The sequence below is a fragment of the Podarcis liolepis genome (assembly GCF_965112155.1).
Source record: "Podarcis liolepis genome assembly, chromosome: 1".
NCBI lineage: Eukaryota > Metazoa > Chordata > Lepidosauria > Squamata > Lacertidae > Podarcis > Podarcis liolepis.
Genome location: NC_139554.1, coordinates 123,635,092 through 123,658,223, shown reverse-complemented (window position 1 = coordinate 123,658,223; position 23,132 = coordinate 123,635,092). Strand labels below are relative to the sequence as shown.

Below are 23,132 nucleotides of genomic sequence, written 5' to 3'. Positions count from 1 at the left end.
GTTCTTGAAGCTACCAACATGAGTTTGACCAAACTGGGGAGGCAGTGGAAGACAGAAGTGCCTGACGTGCTCTGGTCCACGGGGTCACGAAGAGTCGGACACGACTAAACAGCAACAACAAATAATGTCCTTTAAAAGCAGTCCTTGCAGGCTTTTGCATTTTTGCTTTTACTGTCTAGAGATCTTGGATTACAAAAAACGCAAGCGCACACAAAAGCACATCAAAAAGCAGAGGTGCTTTATGGCAGCAACTAAAGTGAAAATGAAACTAAAATGACACTTTTGTTTTATATCCCTCTCCTGCCCCACCCCTGGTAGTATTTTGTCACCACACTTACAGCTCTGTGCACCTGTAGTCCAAGGGCATTCTCTCCTTCATCTGGGTACATTATATCTGGCATTATATCCTGACATCTTTGTGCTACTCCTGAAATAGTCTATTGCAGGGGCCAGCAAACTTATTTCAGCAGAGGGCTGGTCCACTGTCCCTCAGACCTTGTTGGGGGCCGGACTGTATTTTGAAGAAAAGAATATATGAACAAATTCCTATGCCCCACAAATAACCCAGAGATGCATTTTAAAGAAAAGGACACATTCTACTCATGTAAAAAACACGCCGATTCCCGGACCGTCCGTGGGCTGGATTTAGAAGGCAATTGGGCCGGATCTGGGCCTTAGTTTGCCTACCCATGGTCTATTGTCTTTTTTAAAAATGTGTTTTACTATGTTTTTTAAAAATGCATTTAAAAACAAGTGTCACATTCTCAAAGATACCATAATGGGCTTTTGGGAACTTGTGCAAAAAACCAGAGAGCAGCCATAAGGGGAAAAATGTACATAGTACAGTGGTGCCTCGGGTTGCATACGCTTCAGGTTACATACGCTTCAGGTTACATACTGCGCTAACCCAGAAATAGTTCCTCGGGTTAAGAACTTTGCTTCAGGATGAGAACAGAAATTGTGCTTCGGCAGCGCGGCAGCAGCAGGAGGCCCCATTAGCTAAAGTGATGCTTCAGGTTAAGAACAGTTTCAGGTTAAGAACGGACCTCTGGAACGAATTAAGTACTTAACCCAAGGTACCACTGTAAGTACAATAAAAAGATCCTGTTGCAAATAAATTTCAGTATCCCTTAAGCAAAGATTTTCCAACCCGCTGGTACGAAAATGCACCTATTTGCTTGCAATACATTACATTGGTAGTGACTGTGGTTGAAAAGCAATATAAAAATATTTTTAAATGAATACATTTAGTTATTTGGCAAGTACTTTGAGCTTTTCAACACACTTGCCAAATAACACAGTTCATTAGAATTGCACATCTAGTTAAATCTTGAAGTTGTTTTTGTCTCCCAATAATACCTTAATTCCAGGGCATTCCCAACAAATTACTGCTACACTTCCAACAATTCACATTTAGTCCAGTTCCTAAAACCAGAGCCAGACTGAAAACCACCACCACCTTCCAAACTGTGTTGAGTGGTTGTCTGCAGATTCCTTTATTTCCTCCTCTTTATTTCTAAACTTTAAAAAAAGCTCTGCTGGAGAGCACATGCTGGCAGCCCAGCCTGCACTCACTTAAGAAACAGCTGTAAAGGACAAGATGTTCTATGATTGCTCCTAGAGAATTGGGGGGGGGGTGGCAGATCTTCTGCAGATCTCAGTGGTCTGTGTGTATAAGGAATAAGGTGGTCTCTCAAGTAGCAACCTAGAGTAACAACAACAACAACAACAACAACAACAACAACAACAGCATTTATACCCCGCCCATCTGGCTGGGTTTCCCCAGCCCATATGGGCAGCTCCCAACAGAATATTAAAAACATGATAAAACATCAGACATCAAAACCTTCCTGATACAGGGCTGCCTTCAGATGTCTTCTAAAAGTCAGATAGTTGCTTATTTCCTTGACATCTGATGGGAGGGCATTCCACAGGGCGGGTGCCACTATCGAGAAGGCCCTCTGCCTGGTTCCCTGTAACCTCACTTCTTGCAGTGAGGGAACCACCAGAAGGCCCTCAGCGCTGGACCTCAGTGTCCGGGCTGAATGATGGCGGTGGAGATGCTCCTTCAGGTATACTGGGCCGATGCCGTTTAGGGCTTTAAAGGTCAGCACCAACACTTTGAATTGTGCTCGGAAACATACTGGGAGCCAATGTAGGTCTTTCAGGGCCTGTGTTATATGGTCTCGCCGGCCACTCCCAGTCACCAGTCTAGCTGCCACGTTCTGGATTAGTTGTAGTTTCTGGGGTCACCTTCAAAGATCGCCCCACATAGAGCACATTGCAGTAGTCCAAGCGGGAGATAACCAGAGCATGCACCACTGTGTTCTGCACCGGTGTTGGCCTCGTGACCAATCCCAAGGGTAGCCCCAAATGGAGCAAATTACAGTAATCAAATCATGAGCTTACCAAATGCATGGGCAACTCTGGACAAGTTATCTAGGAGCAGTTGTAGGTGCCTTACCAACCGAAGTTGGTAATTTTTTACTGCCACTTATTCATTTAGTTGCGGCGTATAAGAGATATTTGTGTGGTTTATGAGATCATCTGATATCATCAAGAATTCTGTGCAAATGAGAAAGCAAGTAGAGCCCCCAAGCCAATGCAAGCTGATGCAGTAAATATACCACGATTACCTTGTGTGTGTGTTAGTGTACTCTAGGGCAGTGTTTTTCAACCACTGTTCCGCGGCACACTAGTGTGCCGCTAGATGTTGCCTGGTGTGCCGTGGGAAAAATTGAAAAATTCGAAAGATTTATTTTTAAAAAAAGATGTCAAATTTTCGCCCACTAGGCGGGCGCCGGACTGTGTCCACCCTATTTTCCATCCGTCCTGGGTGGGGATCAGATCGGATTGGATCGGATGAGAGCGGACAGGCGGTCCGCTCTCATCCGATTCCCCATAGAGAGCAGCGGGGCTCTGACTTCTCCCTCTCCGCACACAGTGGTGGTGTGCCTCGTGATTTTTTTCATGAAACAAGTGTACCTTTGCCCAAAAAAGGTTGAAAAACACTGCTCTAGGGAACCTTTTGCAGCCTACAAAGACAAGAATGTTGGGCTTTGTTATGGTACCTAAGTGATGTCATTGCAAAGATGCAACAAATATGAGAGACTTTTGGTTCTTGTGTTTTGTTTTCTGTGACTAATGCGCTTGTCATTTCTGGGTTTTGAATTTTCCTTGTTTATCACCCTCTGGATGACTGTACAGTAGTGGGATCAACTGTTCAGAATTCTCCCATGGAAAACAGAAAAGGAAGGAAGCCAAGGGAGGATGAAGACTTCGCATCCTGTACCCTTCAGAGGGGAGTGGCTACAAATAACTTAATCTGAAGGACAATACTTCATCTATTCTAATTCTGTGATGTTTGAACCCAGAGGGAGCAATTGCTCAGAGCGCAATAAGCAGTGAATTCTCTGGGTGGGTTAGCTAGTAAAAAAAATAGAGCACATTAAGAAGGCCAAGAGAGAGCTTTCTTAAAACGTTCCAATCTAAACAAAAAGCAGAAGATGGGAAATGCAGAGATGCTTCTCAAGTGATCTTGTGACGATGTCAGCGATGGTGCAAGACAGTATTCAAGTGCTCCCTCTTCCAAGAAGGCAACTTTTTTTAAAATGGAGAGAAGAATTGGCATACGGATAACAGAAGCCTTATTAAAGGAATTTCAGTTCTTAAGAACATCTCCTGATTATTAAACAGATGCGAAATTGAATGGAAGGTATCTCCTACTACAGGATAGGTCAGGTAAGTGTAGAAAACCAGAATGAAAAATGCTGTTGCCAAAGGCAAATTTAAAGTATGTAAACAGCTTGATTTAATGTTCATTACGTTGCAATGGACGGAGCATCTCCCCTTATTTCTTGTTTTAAAGGTGGTTGCTCATTGGTTTTCTCTTAGGTGTTACGTTAAATTAATATCTGTTTGTGTGATTGGCTACTGCTGCGAGGAAAGAAGATGGCATTGTTTCTGCAACTATTTAAAGGGTGGTTGGAGTGGTTCTGTTGTCCTGCAGAAAGCCATTCGTTCTGCAAAGAAGTTGTAAAACTTGAAAAGGGGAAAAGAAAGAATTCAGCTTCTTGCAAATGGAAAGTGTATTATTGGAAGGAAATTGTTCTTTGTCAGTGTGCTGTCCAATATATGCCTTTCCAGCAGTCAAAAGACATTCACATATCACCAATCCTATTAGAAATGGAGGTGGTGACTGTGCGGGGAAATCAGATTTAGCTACTGATACAGCAAGCCTGGTCTGAGGCTAGAAAACAGATTTCACTTGAAAAGTCTCTGTTTACTAAAGCCAAAAGGTTGCAAGGGAACTCTACTCATCCAGACCTTTTTAATTCAGCATTCACCCTGATTTGCTTGCACAAAGCTTATGGGGTGTCCATTCTTCGTTGAGCATTCAATCAGATTTGTTTATGGGGCGGTTATTCATCTGGTAGTCATCCTGGTTTGCTTGATGGTGTTTGCACATCTTGTTGTTAGCCCTTACACTTTCCCCTTTACTTTCCAAACTGCAATAACTCCGTATCCCCACTCCCCATGGACTTGTTGTGTTAGGACAGGGGTCAGCAAAATTTTTCAGCAGGGGACCAGTCCACTGTCCCTCAGACCTTGTGGGGGGTCGGACTATATTTTGGGGGGGAAATGAATGAATTCCTATGGCTCACAAATTACCCAGAGAAGCATTTTAAATAAAAGGACACATTCTACTCATGTAAAAACATGCTGATTCCTGAACCATCTGTGGGCCAGATTTAGAAGGCGATTGGTCTGGATCCGGGCCCTGGGCCTTAGTTTGCCTACCCATGTGCTAGGATGATGGAGAACTTTAAATGTGCAGTCCAAAAGTTCAAGTATGTGGTTGAATCCCTCCCACAAAAAGCTGACTGTCTGGAGGCACCCTCACAAAAAAAATCTGCATGTACCCAACCCAAAACTGGTCCTATCATTAGGCAGAGTGAGACAAGAGGGTGCCGAAGGATGCAGAATAGCAGTGAGATGTTGGGAGGTCGAGGCTGTGTCAGTCCTGTGCTCTGTAAGTTAGCCTGATGCTCCCATGTGCTTTCCCATCACTAGTGTTGAACTAAGATTGGTAAGCCTCTGCACACATAGTGTGGTGCGTGGGTCCCATTCTGACCTTTGCCTCAGGCAGCAAGCTGTTTGGGCATCAGCAGTTGTACTTTTTTTTCAAATTCTCTGTGTCCAGCATATAAGTGTTCTTTGCCCTTGCCACAAAAACAGTACTTGTAGTTCAAGTGCAAAACTTAACTCTGGCTAGAATTGTACATTTAGATTTAAAATGGCTTACTAGGGAATGAAAATCTGTTTTCTGGCCCATGTTAATATCATTCTCCATCTGTGCAAACAGCTGAGAAAAGCTCAAAGCAGGTTTTTTTTAGTGTCCTGAGTGGCAATGCCTAGGGAGTAAGACAGTGGTATTGGACTTCCATGATATCACATTTGCCTTCATGCATTAACAACTCTGTTCCATCACAGGAATGGTTAAGTGACAGGCCACAGACCACCTAGCAAAGAAGGAATTGTTTGATCTGCCCTGTGCACTAACTGAATGGTGCAAAATTGCCTTGACAACAGTGTGCATATGGTGAGCCCAATATCAACACTTAAAATAAGCAGGCTTTCCAGATTAGATTATTTGGTTGAGTTTTAGGTAGCAGGTTTGAGTATTCTCTCACCCTCCCTGATCATTATAATTAGAATATTATGGATTTGTTGCTGCTTTATCCTTACCTCTAAATGACTCTTGAAATGGGAATTGCTTTTAGGAAACCTTTCCCAGATGGCAGTAGCAAAATGAGTATGATGTGAAGAACTCATGAATATCGCTTCCTCCTTGGGTGCAGCAGGACACGTCATGCTGGTGACTTGCCCTTCTCTGGCCTTTGTGGCTGTTCCCATCATGAGTTATTTGCTAATAAATGGAATGCATCTGAAGGTTCCTGCCAGAACGTTTGGTTTTGTGACTCTAAGGCAAGAACACTGCTTGCTAAACTACTAACCTTTGGCAGTGTTTGACCCTTTAAGTGTTTTATGTGTATATATAGCTGACGCAAGCTTCGAGTTCAGATCCCAGTTTACAATTTCAGCTGCTCAGAAGAAAATGGAGAGAACGGTCTCAGCTGAAGTTTGCAGCCTCTGATGACACGAGGCGGCAGAAATCTGTTTGTACTCGAAGAAGGGCTTCTTCCCGCTTCATGGAAAGGTGATATCGCAGGTGTCAGGGGGAGATGCTTCTGTGTGCAGAATTCCTGCACCAGCTTTGCAGCCAGATCCAGTGATTTGCGTACATGAAGCAAACTGGTCCGGTTAGGGGTCTTCGTAGCACACAGCCTAAATTTAAGTTTGGCATTACAATTTGAAGCCCCACAAATGGTTATCCAAGAGAAGATGGGTTGCAGGTGAGAGGCCCTTAACAACTGCTTTGTTGCTATGATTTTATTATGGTGATCATTTTGCCAAAAGAAAATTTGGGGTTAGCTTTTACAGCCCAGCTCTCCATCAAGGAACCCAGTTACCCCCAAGTTCACGATCAGTCAGAGAGGAATAAGTGCAGGCAGGAACCAATTGAAGAAAGCATGGCAGATCTCTCCCCTCCCCCTTTCTGTTGCAACAGTCTCTGTCCCCCCCCCCCCCCCTTTGCAAGGAGGTGAGGCGGAAACAGAACAAAGGTGTGTAACAACTTTTAAAGACTTCAGAAATTTTCCAGCCCCTTAGCCAAAGACCACCCCAAATCAAATGTAACAGAAAAGAGGTGGTCTACAATAGAAATTCAAGAGTATGACCTGTCTCCTGTCCGTCAAGATACCTGGTAATGCTTTCTTGCTTGCCTTTTCCTGGCTAGTCTGGGCCATTCTTTAGGAATGGTAAATACCTTGGGTCTTGAATCCATTGTCAGACCTATCCCTATTCATACACAGAAGATGCTCTTTTGACAGGTCTGCTCTACCTTTAGTAGATACTTGCCAGACCTGGGGTTTTTGTTGTTGTTGTTGTTGTTTTTGTAAGGGGTTGGCGAGAAGTTAATTTATTTACAGAATTTAACAAGTGATAAGAATTCAGCTAGTCTACTGGGAGAGGTTTTATTTATTCACTTGTGTATGTACATTTTATTTATGACGCCTTAGAATTCTTATAACAGTTTCTACTTTTGGTTGGTTTTACCTGGCGGACTGAGTTCATGCCTCTCTGGTCTGATGTTTTCACCTCTGCATTTTGCTTACAGGTTTCTCCTAATTTTACATCTTCTTAAAAATGTGTGCACCGCTTATGCTGCTGATTTCTGAGTATTGGAGGCAGGAGTGTGGTGTGGGGAGAGCCAGGTGCATGATTTTGAGGAGGTGCAAGCCAGGCATCCCCTCTCAGTGACCCCCACCTTGCTTGCCACCAGGGGTCTTGCCATTGTGCCTCTAGCCCCCTTGCTAAACGGCAGCATTGGGGGGGGGGTGCAGTGGTAAATTTGGCTGGTTCTGTGGGTTTTATTTACCATCCGTGCCCAGCCCCTGGTCTTGCCTGGGGCACATGTACACACCCCGGTCGCCCACAAAGGATGCAACTCCACTGATTGGAGGAGCCTTTCCTGAATTGAAGCTTTCTTGGCTCAAAACTCATAAGAATGCACAGAAGAATCTCACCAAGATGTGGACTTCCTGTGGAGGGGAAATCACTTTACCCCCTTAGCCATATGGAGAGGTATTTTGACTTCCTGCTCATTTACTTGCTTGCCCTTCTCTTCCCACCTCTCAGCTTTTGGCCTCCCGGGGGGAAAGCTGTAGAAAAGACATTTTCCCCAAGGATCATTTGTCTGGACAACTTAGTATCTGCACAAAGACTTAATATGATTGAATGTGAAAGAATGGTTCAGTTTAAGGTTGCCAGATTTTTTCTTTCATATATATTAATTTTTAACATATCATTTCCAACAATCCTTTAACATATTTTCTTATCTTATACAGTGTTTTAGACTTCCATCAACCGCATCTGAAGATTTTTCAGTCTTTATCACTTAGTCTACATTTCTTAATTTCTCTATTACTTTTAATTGTCCTTAACTAATAACTCTCTTCATAGTCTTCTCTGCAATATTTCGCATAGTCCTCCTTACAAAACTTTTTGCAATCTGTTTATTACAATTGCTTTTCAAATAATTCAGATATTTACTCCAGTCCTCCAAGAATCTCTGGTCCCGCAGGTTTTGAATCCTTCCTGTCATCTTATCTAATTCTGCATATTCCGTTAATTTCATTTGCCACTCTTCTTTCGTCAGTAATTCTTCTTGTTTCCATTTTTGTGCCAATAATATTCTTGCTGCCGTTGTTACCAGATTTTTTTCAATGAATCTGGGGACACTTTTCAACTTCAATTGATTTTGTATGGGGACTGATTTGTAAATCCGGGGACTGTCCCTGGGAAAAGGGGGCATCTGGTAACCTTAGTTCAGTTGCCACGTATTAGTTGTCAGCTTTTCTTATTTTGTTTTATAAGGAAGAAGCATCATTTCTGTGATCAATCTTTTTAAACGTGGAAACTTTTATCTTACGGTTTTCTGCATAATATAATGCATGCAGAATACATGTGTAAAAAAACACAGGCACAGAAATAATTTTTTTAAAAAAATCTTTTTGGGGAATTTTCATTAGACAAGCATCCTTGTACAAAGGTACGCTCTTAAAAATAAACTGCTTGCTAGCCTTCCCTGATAGCTGGTTGGGTTATGACATGCTTTTTCTTTCATCTTCCAGATGAGAATTCACCAGCAAACTTCTGGGACTCCAAGAATCGTGGTGTGACCGGAACGCAGAAAGGACAAATTGTATGGCGAATTGAACCTGGCCCCTATTTCATGGAACGTAAGTTACACGGGTGATAGAGAACGTGCATAAGAATAACTTGCCTTCTTGAGGCGATGTTTTTCAGAAATGCTTTGCCAGCTTTGGCATGCCATGTAGTGTTTTGTTACAGAAAAGGAGGGGTGGGAACACTCTCTTGGAATCCTATTGGGAGGGAGATGGCAGCCATAGCAAGAACTTGTTCAAAATCAGCAATAAATGAGTTACCAGTTCCCTGTTGGCAGAATAAAATGTGCTCATTCTGCAGCCAGTGTAACATGTTAGGTGGATTGTGCAACATAAACTGAGAATAAACAGTGTGTCAGGAATATATGCTGGTTTGTAAAGAGAAGGGCTGAAATTGGAACATAAATTACACGAGCAATTTCAGCTGTTAGGAAAATGTGTCGATAATTTCTTCTGTTGCTCATCTTTTTATGTAACTTGTGTCATGGCACATGTTAAAACTGAGCAAGTGAATAAAGGGAATAACCAGACCAAATAAAACTTTTATATATATAAAAAGCTAAATTTAAGAAATAAAGTAGTGCAGTCCCCTGGCTCAGTGTGGCCCAGGATTAAGTGCTGGTTTTTCTAAAATAGTACAGGAAATGGAGCTGCACAATTGTGATTCAGTGACTCATTTTGGTCTGTCCTCTTTTTCATACAACCATCAGCTCAAATCTCACATGATCATCAAGTTGAAATCTCTGCAATTTGGGGCCTCCAATTTGGGAAGAAACATAAAAGTGTTAGATGAGCTTAGGCACTTCTGAACCTCATAAGTGGTGTTAGCGGAAGATATATATCTTGGACTTGAAAAGCTAGAGAGATGAAAGCCAAAGTTGAAATGCAAATGGCTAAATCAAACTTAGTCATCCACCTAGTTTATACAAAGCAGCTGACTGTTGTAATTAATTTTTCCTCCCACATGGAAAACTGTGTTCTTCAGTTCTGTTTTTGATCATTTGGGGCACAAATAAAACAATTTACCTGAAAGTCTGTAGATGATGGCAGAGGCAAGCTCTGAGACAGGCAGTAATATATAGAAAAACCAAATTTTGTATCACACCAAAGATTTCGGAAACTTCAGAAACTAATTTGTTTTCAAGGAATGAATGTTGCTTCTCTCCCCCCCCCCTTTCTTTTGGGTGGTGGGGTATTAGCTGATTTAAAAGTATCCATCACTCAAAATTCCCTCATGATGTAGAATCATGGATTTCTCTGGCAGGAAGGGAACAAAAAAGAGGCAATCTGGTCCAGACTTAAAAACAAGGATCTGCACCCTTATCAGATAAGGCAAAATTATATTCTGATTGTTTCTTCCTCCTTTCATTCAGAATACTGAAGAGAAAGGTTGAGGATGAACAATGAAGATGAGGTTGGCTTAAAGTGGAATTTTCACAGGCTCTGCTCTCCCAAATATGTTTTTACATGCACTTGTTAGGAATGTGAATAGCAGCTACTTACTGAAGCCTTTAAGGCATAGGTGGCAAACCTGAGCTGGTACTAAGAGTGGCAAAAGCAGGAAAAGATAGCGGCTCACCTGGGCCAGAGTGAGAGCTCCCACCTGTCTGGCTGCTAGAGCGACACTAACTCTTGCCTTATTATTATTATTAATAATTGAATTTATATACCGCCCTATACCCAGAGGTCCCAGGGTGGTTCACAGAACAAAATCAAAATATAAAATATATAATCAAAATAAAAGCAACAACCCAATAACCCCCCTCCCCCCCAAATCCCCCCCCCCATTTTAAAAGGGCATAGGATGTTAATCATATCAACCAAAGGCCTGGTTAAAAAGGAACGTTTCTGCCTGGGGGGAGGAAGAAGAAGAAGAAGAAGAAGAAGAAGGTGGTGGTGGTGGTGGTAAAGGACACCTGGACGGTTAAGTCCAGTCAAAGGCAACTATGGGGTTGCAGCACTCATCTCACTTTTCAGGCCGAGAGAACCCTGACAGAAACCAGAGTGCAATGAAACACCATTTACCTTCCTGCCGCAGCAAAACCTATTTATCTACTTTCACTGGGGTGCACTTGAACTGCTAGCTTGGCAGGAGCTGGGACAGAGCAACAGGATCTCACCCCGTCGCGGGGATTTGAACTGCCGACGTTCTGATTGGCAAGCCCAAGAGGCTCAGTGGTTTAGACCACAGTGCCACTCGCTTCCTAAAGGTGTATAATGAAGGTGGCAGGTGAACTTCCCTGGGGAGAGCATTCCACAGACAGGGAGTCACTAGGCTTAATTCACAGCCTGTTTACTAAAAGCAAAATAGTGTATTTAAGGTCTTGCCCCGCAAGGGCACCCTTGTTGAAATCTCTGCAAAATTCAGTTCCTCAGCCTACTCTTTTCATCCTTATCCTGTCACAAATAACTTACATCCAATGCACCACTCATGGGAACATGGGATGCTGCCTTAAACTGAGGTCCATGTAGTTCAGTATTTGTTTACATTCTCTGGCAGCTGCTTATCAGGATTTTAATCAGGATTCCTTCCCAGCCATACCTGGAGATGCTTTGCGATTGTTTGTGAAGCTTATTTGTGAAGCTGAAAACTCTGCCGCTCAGCTATAAAAGGTAAAGGGACCCCTGACCATTAGGTCCAGTCGTGACCGACTCTAGGGTTGCGGCGCTCATCTCGCTTTATTGGCCAAGGGAGCCGGCGTACAGCTTCCGGGTCATGTGGCCAGCATGACTAAGGCGCTTCTGGCGAACCAGAGCAGCGCACGGAAACGCCGTTTACCTTTCCACCAGAGCGGTACCTATTTATCTACTTGCACTGACATGCTTTTGAACTGCTAGGTTGGCAGGAGCAGGGACCGAGCAATGGGAGCTCACCCTGTCGTGGGGATTCGAACTGCTGACCTTCTGATCGGCAAGTCCTAGGCTCTCTGGTTTAACCCACAGCGCCACCTGCGTCCCTTGCCGCTCAGCTATAGTCTGTCCCAAATTACAGAAAATTGATGCAAGCTTAGAAAGGAAACAGTTTGGTATTTTTCCCCTGTTACAAAAGGGGGTGTGGTGGCGACGTTTCTTTGATAAGCCAGGGCATGCAAGAAGAAGCGTTGCAAGATAACCCCCCATCAAAACTCCCTCCTAGCTTCTTGAAAATTTATAATAAGAATATTATTACCATTATCGTAATCCTGAAAATATTTAAGTGTGTTTGGGAAGGGAGGGGTTCTCTGCAACCTAGAATCCAAAGGCAGGCAGAATACAAACATGTGAATCTGCTGCACATACAGAGGGAGTTACTCAGGAGAGGACATGAAGGAGAGGTTAAAGGAATAAAGAATGATGCAGCTGCCAAATACAATGTTCTGATCAATGTTGTGATGAGCTGGCGCCCTCAGGCTGTCACCTGCTGAAAAGGCGACTGACTTTGTACTTCCAACACTAATGCCATAAGAAGTGCTGGGAAGTGTCACTCTTCCCGTTTGAGCAGAGAGTGAAAAGGTGCATCAAATGTAAAAAATAAATAAAAAATGTCACATTCTTTTTAGCTATGGTAATTTAGCAGAGGAGGGCGGGGTGGGGAGAGGATGGGGAAGGAGAAGACTGAGGAGATTGCCACATCCCATCATACACAAGCGGTGGCAAATTGCTCTTTCAGATTGTTGTTTAGTCGTATCCAACTCTTCGTGACCCCATGGACCAGAGCATGCCAGGCACTCCTGTCTTCCACTGCCTCCCGCAGTTTGGTCAAACTCACGCTGGTAGCTTCGAGAACACTGTCCAACCATCTCGTCCTCTGTCGTCCCCTTCTCCTTGTGCCCTCCATCTTTCCCAGCATCAGGGTCTTTTCTAGGGAGTCTTCTCTTCTCACGAGGTGGCCAAAGTATTGGAGCCGCAGTTTCACGATCTGTCCTTCCAGTGAGCACTCAGGGCTGATTTCCTTAAGAATGGGTAGGTTTGATCTTCTTGCAGTCCATGGGACTCTCAAGAGTCTCCTCCAGCACCATAACTCAAAAGCATCAATTCTTCGGCAATCAGCCTTCTTTATGGTCCAGCTCTCACTTCCATACATCACTACTGGGAAAACCATAGCTTTAGCTATACGTATATAATAAAATATAGAACACATCAAAAATAAATGGAAGATTTCTGGAATATCATTTTTTAAAAAGAAATTAACGAAGATATTTGGTGTCTCCAGAGCCCTTTTTGCTTCTTATGTGATCAATGCTCATTAATTGTTTCATGCAGAGACCATTTACGTGATTACTTTCCCCAATTGGTTTGCTCAATCATTGAAGCGCTGCTGGAAATGGAACCATTTTCACAGAACCTTTAAGTACATTTTCCTCTGATCCTCATTAAAAGGAAATACGAGGGGTGGCTGCAGATTGTCACATTAAATATTGTGCATGGACTTGCACATGGAGAGGTGAAGAAACCTTAAATAAATGCAAACATCCTAACCTACTATCAAAGCAGTTATAAACTCCAATGGAACAAATATATCAAAGCGATTAACAAAAATTATCAGTTAAAACTGGTGGCTTGGGCTTTTTAATGTGTCCCATTGACTCTTAAGAGTATGGTGAAGTTACCTGGGTTTATTATCCACTGTGTGTTCATGGAGCTGCACACAGGGCCATTTCCAGGTTTTGTGGAGGCCCCAGGCAAACTTTCCTCAGTTGGTTCTCCTTCCCCCCTGCCACGCTACTGCAGGCAGGATGCCCATGGTGGCGGCAGCATGCGTGGAACGTTGAGCATAGCTTCCCGCCCCTATGCTCCTATGTGATGTCACCATCATCTGAAGTATGCCAGCCGTGCACCTGATGTACCTGCACAAGACATTGGGACCACGCTGTATGGCCCAGACATTTCCTCCTCTGCAGCCACATCAGCTGTAGTAGCAAGGGCAGTGGTGACGAACTTTTTCCAGGGCACCATCATTTGCCCACATTTGCTGCATGCTGGGGCAAGTATATAGAGCAGAGGAGCTAGCTAAGCCCGTACATAGAATTGCTGTGGTTGGATGAGACTGGAGTTTTTAACCAGAGAAACGTGATGCTACTCTGACTTCACAAAAAATATCTCCTGAGTATTAGGGGGTCCTTTGAAAAAGGCTAGGAGCTGAGATGGGAAACATCAATGCAAAGGGAGAATCACCAAAAATTGGGCTGGGGCAACTTGCGTGAATTCCCCTGTGCCACATACTTGACCTTTCCTTCTGATTTTCTGCTTCTACAGCACTGAATACAACCCAGTGTCTTGTGATCATTTGTTTTAGAAGGTTTTCCACATTAACTCTGTAGTTTATGGTAGTTCTAATGGTTTTTCACCTGGTCTGCCATGCTACATCTTTGTTTTACAGCTACTGGCCATGATTTACAGTGACCTAAAACTTCCCGCATTGTTTAATGTACTCATATAAAACATATGAGTACATTTGGTTCACTTTTTTTTTAACTTTAGAAGCCAAATGATTCATTGCTGCTGTAGCCTAAAGTTGTCAGATTCAAAGCTTCAGCCATTTCAACGAAGCAGATGTTGAAACGCAATGGCAGCTCTGTCGTTTATGGTTTTTATATTCCTCTTAATTAATTCTTGGGAGACAGTTGTGGTAAATATACAAACAGCATCTTCTATCTTTTGAAAATGGAAAACACACACACCATGTTTTGTTTGGGGCTGGGATCTTGAATTAATGTTCTGGCTCCGACTTTATCAGGCCTATAAATCCAGAGTACATACTTCATCGTTTCTATGTCCCTGTGTTTTGATTAAAAGTTGTGACTCAATAAAAACTGCAAAGGCTCTGGCTTCTATCTGATAAAAATTTATTGTAAGACCTATAGATAGTGAAAGTTTAGTCTTGCAGGAATGTGCTTTTGTTATTTTTCTAGGGCGCAGCTCAGTATTGTTTATTGCCATCTTATCTTGGCTCTGAGCCTTTTGGGTACTCCGCTGCCTTTGTGTGTGTTTTTATATTTCTGGAGTGGGACGTTGATTGTTTGTAGCCTGAGTACATTTCAGTGAGCCACGTTGCTCCTCTTGCTTGCTCAGCACATCTCTGCTCCCCCCTTTCAATAATAGCTCTGTTCCACTCAACTCAAATACAGCTTGGAACTGGAACTGATAGCATCCTTGCAGAAACTGCAATGGGCCTTGTGTTTCATTCAGCAGTTGTGGAAGTCAGGACAAAGTAGCCCAATCTGCCAAATATGGTTTGGTTGGTTGGTTGGTTGTTGTTGTTGTTTTTTAAAACCATGCTCTAGATCAGGCTTCCTCAAACTCGGCCCTCCAGATGTTTTTGGCCTACAACTCCCATGATGCCTAGCTAGCAGGACCAGTGGTCAGGGATGATGGGAACTGTAGTCTCAAAACATCTGGAGGGCCGAGTGTGAGGAAGCCTGCTTTAAGATTCTAGAATTCCACTTCTGAACACTAGATCCATAGACATTTAAAGGGGGGGGGGAATTATCATTTGGCCTAGGAAGAACTCCAGTCTGAATTTTTTATTGTACAGGCAGGATTCGGTCTGGACTATCAAGAGCCCTGCAAATGAAGACAGCTGTAGATAAGTCATTCAGGACCCCAGACAGAGCCCAGTGGCAGTGGCGTAGCGTGGGGGGTGCCAGGGGTGCCGGCCGCACCGGGCGCAACATCTGGGGGGGGGCGCGAGTCCAGAGGGAAGGGACAAGTTCCTTCCTCCGCTGGGCTCCCTGCCGCCACCGCCAGCCTTGCCGCCCTAGCACGCGCGCGCCCCCCGCCGCCGCTGCAGCTGCGCCCCACTCACTGCTCGCAGGAGGAGCAGCCGCTGCAGCAGCACCGACGCCGCCACCGATGCCTGGCCGGGCATGGGCAGCCTCCGCACCCCACCGCCGCCATCCCCTCGGCCCAGCCACAGGTGGCGGCTGCTTCTGCCGACTGGGAGGGAGGAGAGCTCCGAGGGGCCTCGCCGCGCCCTGCGCTCCCCAAAACCCTCCGAGAGGAAGCCGGCGGGCGGGCGAGGGTCTCCCGGCAGAAGGGGGCGCCGCTAGCTCCGGCTCTCAGCGCAAGTCTCAGCCGCAGGGGGGGGGGCGAGGATGGAGCACGGCTGGAAGCCCCCGGACCCGGCCGAGAGGAGGAGAGGCGCTCGCCAAGCCCGGATCTGGAGCTCCACCTACAGCCCAAGGAGAGGAGGGGGCGGGGAGGCACCCGAGGGGAGGGGGCTTCGGCTGCCTCAGCCCACGGGGGCTCCGCAAATAATAAATTTAATAAATTCCTGCTGAGCCTTTGGGGGGGGTCCTTGGCTCCTTCCCTCGCCCCCAGCCCCAGTGGCGTAGCGTGGGGGGGTGCAGGGGGGCCGGGCGCAACATCTGGGGGGCGCGCGCTCGCACTCGAGTGCTAAAATCCACGGGTTAGGGGGCGCAAATTACTTGCCTTGCCCCGGGTGCTGACAACCCACGCTACGCCACTGCCCAGTGGGGCAGAGAACTTGTTCTAACATGAAACCATCTCAGTTTTGTGCCCCATGGGCATTAACTATGCTCCCTTGCTGAGGAACTCAAAGGCTTAAAGGGCATCTCTGTGACCCAGAGCATTCCACTACCTGTCTTACGCCAGGCATAGCGCCTATGTTGGTGAGGTGGCTCAGGAAAGAGGCTGACGCCTCAGTGGAACTGGGCCTGAGAGACACAGGCTCTGCAGGCTCGAAAGTCTCAGCCTTGGAAGGTTCCTGATTGTTGGCTTGGGCCCAGTGCTTTCTCAATCTCTTCCCCCTTCATGCCTGGGCTCCTGCTGGACTTTGAAATCACGATATATTGTTTCCTGATCAGTACAGGGGTAATATATTAAAGTTGGTGCAGTTGAGGATACAGTGGTGCCTCGCAAGACTAAATTAATCCGTTCCACGAGTCTCTTCGTCTAGCGGTTTTTTCGTCTTGCGAAGCAACCCTCTTAGCGGATTAGCGCTATTAGCGGTTTAGCGGCTATTAAAGGCTTAGCGGCTATTAAAGGCTTAGCGGATTAGCGGCTGAAAGGCTATTAGCGGCTTAGAAAAAGGGGGGGCAGAAAAAAATCGGAACACTCGCAAGACGTTTTCGTCTTGCAAAGCAAGCCCATAGGGAAATTCGTCTTGGGAAGCAGCTCAAAAACGGAAAACCCTTTCGTCTAGCGGGTTTTCCGTCTTGCGAGGCATTCGTCTTGCGGGGCACCACTGTACTGGGGTTGGGATGTATAATAGTAGGAGGGGTGCCAACTTGAATAAAATGTTGGGGGGGGCAGTTAAGCCCCACCCTGCACAATTGATCACATGACACAGTGCGTGCATGCACACCATTTCAAGGGCAATACCCATCAATTTGTGGGGGCTGCCCCCTCAGATAGAAGTTGGCTCCTGTGAATAGTAGGGTTACAGGTAAGGGTGCTTGCAACCACCTACGAGAAAGAAAGAAAAAAATAGGGAATATACCAGGGGCCTCCGTAACAGTATGCTCACTGCCACAAGTCTTTAAGAGGATCTTTTAATAGAGTAACAGGTATTACCTTTCTCAAATGGTTGCAAGTTGTTGCATTGCAAGCACTGTGTTCCCAAGCAGCTGTTCCATTGATTGACTGCTTCCATTCAGTAATGCGAATCTTTCATGAGTTCTGCATACTCTTACCCCACCCTTCCATTATTTACCCCCCAGCTGAAATAAAGATCTGCTTTAAATACTACCATGGTATAAGCGGAGCCCTGCGAGCAACAACTCCATGTATCACTGTGAAAAACCCTGCTGTGATGGTGAGTATCTTTTATTCATTGCTTGACACCGAGCCAATCTGTTTTAACGCTAACATTAAACTTGCTAATTTAGCTTGGCACCTGACATTTTCCAGTAAGTTATCTGATCTAGTGAGGATGTCAATGGGAAGATGTGATGAGTGAAATCCTGCCATTGTCGCTGAAGTTAATTTCAGTTATCACGTCGTCACCTGAAGCTGGTAGCACAGACTTCAGTGTGTCCAGGATTTTATCACTTTGTTTTAATACTGCATGTTGAATGAGCTACCCTTGTGGTCCTGTTCTCTGACTTAATGCATGCCAACTCTACTATTGCCCATAAATATTCAGTATGGTCACTGGCTTGTGTGTTCCGCAGACAGGTCCTTTCTTCTTTGTAATAATAATAATAATAATAATAATAATAATAATAATAATAATAAATTTATTATTTATACCCCACCCATCTGGCTGAGTTTCCCCAGCCACTCTGGGCGGCTCCCAATCAATGTTAAAAACAGTACAGCGTTACATATTAAAAACTTCCCTGAACAGGGCTGCCTTAAGATGTCTTCTGAATGTCAGGTAATTATTTATCTCTTTGACATCTGATGGGAGGGCGTTCCACAGGGCGGGCGCCACTACCGAGAAGGCCCTCTGTCTGGTTCCCTGTAGCCTCACTTCTCGCAATGAGGGAACCGCCAGAAGGCCCTCGGCGCTGGATCTCAGTGTCCGGGCTGAACGATGGGGGTGGAGACTACGATGGGAGTAGGCTACAGCAAATTACAATCATATTTCTCTCTTCCTCTCTCCCCCCACCTCACACCTTGGCTGCATGACATGGTAAGCCAAACTACCCAAGAACAAACCTTGGCTGCAACTTGTGGTTATAAGGAGACAACTTAACCACAATCCTGGGTTCAGACAACACACTAGGGCAGGCCTTGGCTTAGCTCAGTGCCAGCAAGGAGCACATTCATGCAATTCCAGTAGGCCGCAGCTAATGATGATTTATTATTTATACACAGCCCATCTGGCTGGGTTTCCCCAGCCACTCTGGGTGGCTCCCAACAAAATATTAATATTAATACAGTAATAATAATAAGGCGATAAAAGATCAAACATTAAAAACTTCCCTAAACAGGGCTGTCTTCAGATGTCTTCTAAAAGTCAGATAGTTGTTTATTTCCTTGACATCTGGTGAGAGGGTGTTCCACAGGGCGGGCGCCACTATCGAGAAGGCCCTCTGCCTGCTTCCCTGTAACCTCACTTTTCGCAGGGAGGGAATGGCCAGAAGGCCTTCGGAGCTGGACCTCAGTGTCCGGGCTGAACGAGCTTGCTTTTCCATGTTGTGTGAACTGCCTCTCTTCTCCATCACTCTCTCACACATGATAAAAACAAAGACTTAAGAAGGCTGTGGGAGCTTATCTGTCTACAAGCCTATTTGTCGTAGAAATAACCCTGTCAGGAATATGCAATTTGTTGCTTACAATTATTTTTATTTAATTTAACTCAGTATTTTTATACTGCCTTTCCGAGTAAAACACTCTCTCAAAGTGGCTCAGGTGAGTGCCATTGCCATTCTAAGAGAACGAGGGAGGTGTTCGTGGTGAGTTCTGGCACCTCTTTTTCTAGAAAAACAGCCCTGGGCGGTCTGTCATAATTCTGTTCCCTTGTTATAGATTCTTTCTCTAATTTACATACTACTTTCACATTCAGAAGCGACCACAATAATTTCCCCCTCTTTTCAGATGGGGGCAGAGGGCAATGAAGGTGGTTCGGCAAGCCAGCACTCCCGAAAATTAGTCAGCTTTACACTCTCAGGTAAGAATACTTTTAAATTCTGTTTTCCTTTTTTTTTTACACTTTAAATCAAGGTATTGTGAACTTGTGTTTTACGAAATGTTGCTCATTTTGTAAATGTTGGGGGAAGGATATAATGTGTGTGTGTGGTTATAGGCAGGGCTTTTTTTCAGCCAGAACTCATCAGAACTGGGTTCTGGCATCTCTTTGTTGCATTCCGGCAGCTCTGTAGTGTTGTGGTGCTGTCCCCTTCACGGCGCTCAGGGCTGCACGACAGAGGTGTTTGGCGGCATGGCGCTTGGGACTGCGGGTGGCAGGGCGATCGTGGTGGTGCAGAGGTCGGCGGCGCGAGTGCCCCCCACCCCGCGATGGTAGGGTGAATGGGTGGAACTTTGGGCTGGTGTTCTGCCCCAGAAAAAGCTCAACAACAACAAAAAGTTCAGCAAGTTCCGGGCACCTCTTTTTCTAGAAAAGAAAACCCTGGTTATAGGCATCCAGTGTTGTGTTGTCCACCTTCATTCAGGCAAGGACATTTTTTGCTCCAGCTAGCAGTGAAGAAAGGGACGCGGGTGGCGCTGTGGGTTAAACCACAGAGCCTAGGACTTGCCGATCAGAAGATCGGCGGTTCGAATCCCCATGACGGGGTGAGCTCCCGTTGCTCGGTCCCTGCTCCTGCCAACCTAACAGTTCGAAAGCACATCAAAGTGCAAGTAGATAAATAGGTAAACGGCGTTTCCGTGCGCTGCTCTGGTTCGCCAGAAGCGGCTTAGTCATGCTGGCCACATGACCTGGAAGCTGTACGCCGGCTCCCTTGGCCTATAGAACGAGATGAGCGCCGCAACCCCAGAGTCGGCCACGACTGGACCTAATGGTCAGGGGTCCCTTTACCTTTAGCAGTGAAGAAATGGAAACTGTGGCAAGCTCTTCTGGCTCCCAGTCTAAGCATCGCTGAGGACCTGCATGTGAGATGAGACAAAGGGATTTTTCTCTTACCTGCCGCTCCCTCTGGACCTGACACAGAGCCCAATTTTGCATGTACAGCCGCACTGATTCACCTCTGAGAGTTGGTTAGTGTTCCTGTGGCTGCATATTCACTTTGGAGCCTTCCTTTATGCAAGGAACATGTTCTGCAAGGTCAGGAGTCTTGTTCTGTATTTATCTGATATTATATGTGAGCTGACAGGTGAAACAGCTATCTTAGAGGGTGGAGGGAACATTTGACAGGCACCTAGAGATGGTGAGCCAGAATGTTCAGCTACGCTGCTCACACTTTTTCAGCTCCCTGGACAGATTAACCTCCTTGTTCGAAAAATGGTTCTTCTGCGGAAGTATATTACTCAGTATAAAGATGTCAAAATTAAAAGCAACAGCGCAGACCTTATCAGAACTTGAAGAGTAGTTAGCAGAATGGATTTATTTCGTGGGGTGCTTTTGTTTTTGTATAGAAAAGAGTTCAGAAACTGGTGTCTTTTGAAGTGCTGCATTTCTGTGGTGTTGCTAAACTGCAGACATCGCTGCAGCTGAACTCTGAAATCTCTCCATTAACATGACTTTTCTACCAATATGTGTTGAAGGACAACCTGGAGATGTGCAGAATTTTGTATTTCTGAGCTTTTGCTTCCCATATCACACTCTTTTGCTCTCTCTTGTTTATCACTGTTGCTATTTTAATATTTGCTCACTGCTGATAAAACCCCAGATCAAACACTAGCACATTTACCCTGTCGCATATTTTTCACAGGTTTCTAGAATGTCTTGATCTTCCCCTGAATTTCCATTGCTAACACCTTTTGTCTCTTCGCTGGGAATGGATGTTTCCTCTATTATTAGCACACCATTATTATTATTTTTTAAGAAAGTAGAATAAAATAAGCAAAGGTTATGTGTTTCATGAGAGGCAGCTATGTTAAGCCTAGTTGCAGAAATAGAATTCTTTTGCCTCTAGCCAGGAAGTTGGTGTAATTATCCCACCCACTAATTTGGCAATCTCCGGGGCTTTTTTTCACTGGAACTCAATTCTGGCACCTCTCAGGTGGGCACTATTGTCATTATAAGAGAATGAGGGAGGCCCTCGTTCATGGAGAGTTCTGGCACTACTTTTTCTAGATAAATAGCATTAGCAGTATGCAAATAAATCCATGTCTTAACCAGCGCATCAACACTGTGCAGATTAATACACTGAACAAGAGGCACAGCCATAACTCTCTGGTAAAGCACATGTTTTGCATGAAAGCAAGTCTCAGATTCATTCCCAGATATCTCCAGTTAGTGTTGTCTGAAACCCTGGAGAGCCACAGGCAGTCAGTGTAGACAATATGGAGTTAGATGGACAATGATCTGACTTGGTATAACACGGCTTACTATGTACATATCAATCTATTCTACCAACTGCCTAACATCTGAACAAACAACATGACAGCACAGCTATGAGACAAAGTCATTCCCATAAAGGAATTGACATTTAAAAATTTCAGTTGTGTTTAAACTGTAGATAACCCACCCATTTGAAGTTAGCAAATGATACATGTGAAAGAAACTGAACTTCATGTTTTAGTGTGCTTCTCCATTACAGTTGACATACTTCTTTTGGAAGTCATATGTGGTGTTAAATGTCTCTGTCCTTTATAAATATTATTTGCCACCCTCAAAAGCCAAATTGTGCTCTTCTGACTGAATATAGAATAACTGATGCAAGATAATGTCTGCATGCTGTAGAATTGATGTTTTGTTTTGTATGTGTACTTTTCCAACAATAAATATTGAAGCCATGTTGAAGCCTGCCTATCTATCAATTTGCCCTACGCTGTCAGAACACTTGGTGAAAAGCTGGATAACAAAGTAAAGGCATTTGGTGAAAAATAATTGGCGTCATGTTTTCTGTTTTTCCTTTTCTGTGTTTTAAAGACATTAGGGCAGTTGGACTTAAGAAAGGAATGTTCTTCAATCCTGATCCTTACTTAAAGATGTCCATTCAGCCTGGAAAAAAGAGCACATTTCCTACATTTGCTCACCATGGCCAGGAAAGGCGGTCTACTATCATCAGTAACACAACGAATCCTGTTTGGCACAGAGAGGTAAGCAATGGCTTTCAAGGAACCTCTTAGTATCTGTGGTAGAAATTCTTTCTCTGGGTTGTTGCCGACAAGAGTTCCTACACACTGTTCCTTAATTCTAAGTGCATGTCTTCCCCCCAGTATTGTCTGGGGAACAAAAATCTGTTCTGTCACTAGCCCACTGGAGCCTTCCCAATTGCATTCTGCTTTATCCAGGAATATAGATTCAGACTTCCCGTTCATGTGAAAAGTAGGCTAATTGGATTATCTTTTCTTAGAACAAAACTCTCTTATTCCTTTACATTACGTGCTGTTTCCTTGTGCCCTATGTTCTTCTTCGTGACAAAAGACCTAACAGTGGTAGTTCATGAGGCTGCTTGCATGTGTGGCTAAGATTTATTCTGCGGTTTTCCTGCCAAATATTTTTGGGGGCTGTTTTGTACCCCTGAACTCAGGTGTTGCTGAGCAAATCAAGAGTTGCTATATTTGATGTTGATTGCGATATGAAATATATGTTTGTTTTCTTATTTCCAGAAATATTCTTTCGTAGCACTTCTAACAGACGTCTTGGAAATTGAAATCAAAGATAAATTTGCGAAGAGTCGGCCGATCATCAAGCGTTTTCTTGGGAAGCTTACTATACCAGTCCAGAGACTATTGGAAAGGCATGCAATAGGGTAAACAAATACACTTTCATTGTTCATTTTAAATCTGCCAAGAGGATAAGGAAGT

General features: G+C 44.5%; 1 protein-coding gene across 7 annotated transcripts in view; it reads left to right on the top strand.

The window, feature by feature from the left end:
• The window catches only part of HECW2 (HECT, C2 and WW domain containing E3 ubiquitin protein ligase 2), a 183,488-nt gene that overhangs the window by 78,177 nt on the left and 82,179 nt on the right, over positions 1-23,132 (top strand). For 4 of the 7 annotated variants that reach the window (XM_083467333.1, XM_083467334.1, XM_083467338.1 and 1 more), the window contains exons 3-7: positions 8,757-8,864; positions 17,471-17,565; positions 19,296-19,368; positions 22,252-22,421; positions 22,935-23,077. In XM_083467333.1, the coding sequence (XP_083323459.1) occupies positions 8,757-8,864; positions 17,471-17,565; positions 19,296-19,368; positions 22,252-22,421; positions 22,935-23,077 (589 nt within the window). Of the gene's footprint in view, positions 1-3,352; positions 3,742-5,772; positions 5,879-8,756; positions 8,865-17,470; positions 17,566-19,295; positions 19,369-22,251; positions 22,422-22,934; positions 23,078-23,132 lie in introns of those variants that run through there. The other 3 variants (XM_083467336.1, XM_083467335.1, XM_083467337.1) reach the window with 3 other exon arrangements.